The following is a 5,958-nucleotide window of genomic DNA, read 5'->3' on the forward strand; positions in this document are numbered from 1 at the left end:
GAATGTTAGGCAAGCACTCTACTACTGAGTTAATACCCTGCTACATCATGCTTTGATAGAGCCCACATTTACATAGATGCATACACACAAACACATACATACATATGTGTAAATATGAAATTGGCGATCTTTGATGTATACTTGTGAATGCTAGGGTGAGGATGCATACTGGGCATTTGGAGTTGTGAGCAGCTGAAAGCCTGAACTTTAATTTTCTGAATGATAAGGACTCTGAAAAACAGAAACTTTTGGTAATTATGTTCACTACAAGATAGGAGAGGCCTTAGCCTAGGTGTTAAGATGCTGTTGCAGGCACCACACTGGCTCTAATATATTTCAGCATGGAGCTATGGAATTGTATAGAGTACCATAGTTTGCTCCTATTATTGCTGCTGAGTAAAAATTGCTAAAATGTGGGTATCAGTATATAGTCTGTCAGGAATGTAAGGCAATGTAAACAGTTTCAAATGATTCCAAAGTTGCTTGCACGCGTGTGAGTATTCACAGGAGGCCAAAATTCAGGGTGTTGGATGAATTGGAGATAAAAGAAAGTATCATTTAGGATGACTGCAGGTATTAAGGGTAAATTTGGACACCACTAGGCTGTGACACTTTCAATATTCCCAGTACCCTGATACTTAGAATGAGAAAAAAAAAATAAAGCAAAAACACATCAGAGAGAAAGAGAGAGAGAGAGAGAGACACACACACACACACACACACACACACACACACAGAGGGGGCGAAAGAGAGAGCAAGAGTGAGCGCGAGGGAAGTTTTTGAAGGAATGTTGCAGTATGCAACTCCGGGAGGCATGGAGGATGAAAAGATTACCCAAAGAGACTTAGTTTAGTTCAAGAACCAAGAGACCCAGGTGGAGATATTTCTCCACCAAGAGGGCCCTGCCATTAAGAACACTCTGGGAGAAGTTAAAAGCTGCCCAGGGGAGAAGTCTCTGGCTTTTATTTAGAATATCAGTGTAAGAGAAAAAAGCAGCAGAAAAAGCAGTTCGGGCCAGGCGCTGTCTCAAGGCTAAGCAGTTTTTCCTGGGGAAAAGGGAAGGAGATGGCCAGCCACAGCGTGTTTTGCTAATCTAAACTCTTGTTTAGCCATTCGATTCTCACACAGCCTGTGTGCTTTTGCCCCACAGTTTAACCATTCACGCCTCACAGAGCCTGCACGCTTTCTGTCCCAGAGTTTAATTATTCTCACAGAGCCTGTGCGCCCTTTGCCTTGCAGTTTAATTATCTGTGTGCTTTTGCCCTGCACTGTAACCATGACTCCTCAGACAGCCTATGCGTTTTGTCCTACAGATTAATCATTCAATTTAATCATTCACTCCTGGCCAGGTCCCTCACAAATGAATATGTGAAAACATTATTTCCATGAGGACAAGATTAAAGGCAAGGGATTGAGGTCTACTTCCTAATGAGTGTAAGAACCCAGGGAAGGGAAAAGGGCTCCCTATGGGGGAGCAGCTGGAATTATCAGGCCCAAAAGATACACAACTTTGAATGTAATCATTATGTGCATGAGAGAGAGAGAGAGAGAGAGAGAGAGAGAGAGAGAGAGAGAGGTGGGGGAGGGAGACAGAGAGACAGAGACAGAGAGAGATCGCTTGAGCCTATGAATTTGGACAAGCGGGGGCAACCAAGCTAGATTCTGCCCCACCTCCAAAGATACAAAATTTTAACCCATATACTAAACAGAAGCACACTATCGCTCAGGGTACAGGTCCGGTTCCCTGGGTTGCCTTCTGCAATGTGCGCCTATAGCCCTTGCCGCCTCACTCTCCTCGTCTGACGTTGCACAGCTGAAGCAGGCAGTCCTCCCTTCAGCTCTGAGGCACAACGCAAACCTCCACACCCACTGCTTCCAGAGCCGCTGTTTTTTCAAGGTCCCAGGTTTGGCCGCGCCAGCGCGAGCGCGCACGTCCCGGCACCGCCTCCGTGCTTGTCCTCTACGGCACTCCGTAGGGCCCTCCGGAGGAGCTCCACGTCGGCCGCGCAAGCGCCCTTGGCCCGCCGTTCACCTGCTGCTGTTGTCGTCGCCGCCGCCGCCGCCGCCGCCGCCCGGGCTGAATGGGGGGCCGAGGCCAGCCAGTGGCACCTAGAAGAAAGAGACGCGGCGGCGGCGACGCCGACACTCACAGGGCGAGTGTTCCGGTCCGCCAGCGAATCTCAAGAGGCGGTGGCGAGGCCCAGATCGCGCAGTGCCCGGTGTAGAGAAGCCGCCTCCGCCTTCGCCGCCGCGGCCGGCACTCCCGGGCTCCGTTCCCGCAGGTCTCACCCACACTCAGGACTCCGCGCTGCACCATGTTCAAGAAACTGAAGCAGAAGATCAGCGAAGAGCAGCAGCTCCAGCAGACGCTCGCTCCGAGTCAGGTACGGAGGCCGCCGCTTTTCCTCCCTTGGCTCCGGCCTGAGACGAGGGGAAGTTGCTTCGCGACCTTTGACCTCTAACCCCAGGACCTTCCCGAATCCGAGAGAAGGCGTTTAAGGCTGCCCACGTCCTCCCAGACTACTGACCCGGATCTTCCATCCAAAACTCCGTCCCCGGATGGGGTGGCCAGATCCGTCGTGACATCAGACCAGAGTTTTCCCCTAATCCCCACCCTGGCGTGAGGACGAGGCCCGCAGGGGCTTGGGTGTTGCACAATTCCTGACCCGCCTCGGAGGTTCTGCCACCCATCCAAGACCCCAACCGGGAGTGGCGGCTGGTTGGGGAACCCAGGCCCCTTGTGCAGCCTGAGTGAGGCCCCCTCTCCATCCTAACCTGAGAGAGATTGGATTTGGAGTGGGCATCTTCCCGCAGCGCTCTGACGTGTCATTTTAGTCTCCTAATTCCAAACCTTGGTCCAGGGGTGAGATCAGGGCATCGGGCCGTCTTGGGCCGGGCTGCTGCTGGAGCAGTGGGATCTGAAAGTAGTGGCCAGCGTCCAGCGCTCGAGGCTGTCACGAGTTAGTCAGTTCACATAACTTGGTTGATCCGGGCCGGGTGGAGGGGCAGATCGTCGGAGACTAGGCGGGCCGGTGCCTGTCCACAGCCCGGCTTTTGTGCCTCTTAGAGTCTTGCTGCTTGAGAACAGCGGTTATGTTTGTTTTTCAGGAACTCTTTTGCTTTTAGGAAATAAGTTTTCAGGAACAACAGGGCTTGTTAGTGTTAAAGAAACAGTCCTCTAAGCACTCGTTGAATATGTTTTGGTCCTACAGGCTAAATTCTGCTAAATTTCTTGCCTGTCTTTCTGAATCTCAACAGATGGAGCACAAATTTCCGTTTGTGTTTCAAGAAAGGTTGTTTTAAACATGACATGTCAGCTACTGCGTTGAGTTTTTTTTCCCCTGAAACTGTAAATGGAAGTTCTCTTTAAAGTTTGTATAGATTAAAACAGTGCTTGAGAAAAATACCAGAACATGACATTGAAGGCTTGTATTCTCCATAAATAAAGCTTAGAATTTAAACATTAAAGATTGTATTTACATACCTCAACTGCAATCTTTTTTAACTTTATAAAACTACTGGTATTTAAGAAGCAAAAAGAAAACAGTGAGGTAGAGATGTGGAATATAAGGAAATGTTTGTGGTTTTTTTGTGTGTTTTTTCTTCCCCTTTGGTTCTGGGTTTGGGATCAAGGGTCTCACATGTGCCATGCACATTTATTTAGGAATGAATGTAATACCATTGACTCACAATTCTATTCTGGAATTATCCAAAGAAAATTGAGGATGTGTAAAGATTTAGAACATGGATTTTCTTTAAATGTTTTACTTTTTTAAATTATAACGTGCTAGTAATACAGAATGGTGAGGTTCATTTTGGAAAACTGATACATGCATTTGGCATCTTGCTTATTTTCAATCCCATTACATTCTTGTCCTTTTCTTTCCCTCTTGCCCAAACCCTTTCTCTTTTCAAAAGTTAAAGGTTGTTTTAATAGGTTAAAAATTAGCTGAAAATGAGGGACGGTAGAAACGGGTTAAACACGTTGTTAGTCAGTTGGTTGTTATATACCTTACAAATGGCCAACATTTATTGGGCATTTTCAGTATTTTACTCACAATCTTTTATTTGTTTGTTTGTTTTGTTTTTGTTTTTCTCCAGAACCGGGAACCGAACTCACAACCTTGCGCTTGCCAGGCAGGCGCTTTTGCCGCTGAGCTAAATCCCCAGCCCCTCACAATCTTTTATTTAATCTTAAACCTGTCAGGTAGTTTTATTCCTCTTACAGATAGAGTGAAGCTAAAAGATGCCTAACTGCATAGTGTCAGGTGTTATTGACATAGAAAGATACATGTTTTAAAGCACAGATTAAAAGCAACATATAAAGTGTGATCCCAGGTTAGGTTAAAGAAAAGTGTATGAGTTTGTACTTATATATACACAAAGTAAAAATACCTAGTTTAAGATGGACATCCTCTATAGGGCTGGTAAGACATATTCAGTGCTTTTCCTTATTTGTAATGTTTAGTTTTTCTTTATGAAGATGAATTGCTTTTGTGTTAACAGGTTTTTAACAACAATATTAAAAGGTAGTCACAAGCTAAGATGTTAGAGCTCCCAGTTTGTTTGTATGTCTCTCTCTCTCTCTCTTTCTTTCTTGCAGTAGTGAGGATTGAGCCCAGAGTCTTCACACTGAGCTACATCTCAATCTATTTTTGATGTTTTATTTTCACTGGATTGCCCGGGTTACATCCAGACTTGCAATCCTTCTGCCTCAGCTTTTCAGAGTGCTGGGATTACAAGACTACACTTGGATTTTTTTTTTAATTGGTGGTAATAGGGATGGAACCTGTTTTGGTTACTTCCTTGTTGCTGGGACAAAATACCTGACACCCACAAGTTAAAGGAGGAGAGGTTTATTTTAGTTTACAGTTCATAGAGCTTTCAGTTCATAGTCAGCAGGCTTGAAGGCAGGGCAGCATAGCAGAGGGGCATACAAATGGGAGAAGAGTAGTCCATGACGGGGCAGGCAGGAGGAAGCAGCAAAGTAGCAGCATTGAGCCTCCCTTTCCCTTTCATTCTATTCAGTCTGTAAGCCTATTTGTTGGTGTCATCCACACCCAGAACTAGGCTAAGCCAGTCAGCAGACTAATTAATTTATTACACACCCTTGATCTATATTCACACATCCTAGATCCAGCCAGCTCTGAAAAGCCCCATCTATGAGTACATGAGGCTTTGGGTGAGGGGAACATCAAGATACAGGGCATAACAGAATAGGGTGCTCCATTATTGAGAGCTTCCAGTTCCTAGAGCTTAACACGTCTGGTGAGATAAAGCATTTGGATCAAATAAAATAAGTATATATATAAAAGATTTAAAGAAATCCTTTTAGATAATGTTTGTATTTATTCAGAACTCAAAAGTAAATTGTTAGTTGCCCACTACTGATAGATACTTGATTGTCTTCTGGTTCCAGATCTTAAACTATTCAGGATCCTTTGGAAATGAGATCTAGAAAGACTATCGTTTTCAGAAATTAAGGACAGGTTTCATGCATGAGAAACTTTTTATGACTCTTTTTGCAGTCCTGGGGATTGAACTCAGGAACTCATGCATGCTAGGCAAGTGCTGTAGCACTGAGCTACATCTCTATGCCTTGTATTTTTAAAAAATTTTATGATAGTCTTGCTAAATTGTCTAGGCTTAAGGCGGACCTCCATCTTTTATCTTCCTGTCTCAGTCCCTGTAGTAGTTGGGATTATAGGCATGCAGATTACACACATTGTTCTTTTTCTAAGCAAGAGATCTTCAATTTGTATATTATCTTGATTTATCAAGGTTATTGTTTTTGAGTATAAATTGTTTTCTTTTGGAGGCACCATACTCTCAAGGATTTAATGTGATATATAAGGTAGTTCTCTTTTACTCATTTAAGAAAATTTGTGGGGATGTAGCTCAGTGGTGCAAGTGCCTGCCTGGCAAGCACAGCGTCCTGAGTTCAATCCCCGGTACCAC

General features: G+C 44.9%; 1 protein-coding gene across 4 annotated transcripts in view; it reads left to right on the top strand.

The window, feature by feature from the left end:
* Positions 1 to 702: 702 nt before the first annotated feature.
* Golga4 (golgin A4) overlaps positions 703 to 5,958 on the top strand; it is a 121,929-nt gene continuing 116,673 nt past the window's right edge. For 2 of the 4 annotated variants that reach the window (XM_005383706.2, XM_005383707.2), the window contains exon 1: positions 703 to 2,384. In XM_005383706.2, the coding sequence (XP_005383763.1) occupies positions 2,316 to 2,384 (69 nt within the window). In that variant the 5' untranslated portion in view covers positions 703 to 2,315. The remainder of the gene's footprint in view (positions 2,385 to 5,958) is intronic. The other 2 variants (XM_005383709.2, XM_013513730.1) reach the window with 1 other exon arrangement.

Source organism: Chinchilla lanigera, unplaced genomic scaffold, assembly GCF_000276665.1.
Source record: "Chinchilla lanigera isolate Chin_1 unplaced genomic scaffold, ChiLan1.0 scaffold00020, whole genome shotgun sequence".
In the NCBI taxonomy this organism is placed as follows: domain Eukaryota; kingdom Metazoa; phylum Chordata; class Mammalia; order Rodentia; family Chinchillidae; genus Chinchilla; species Chinchilla lanigera.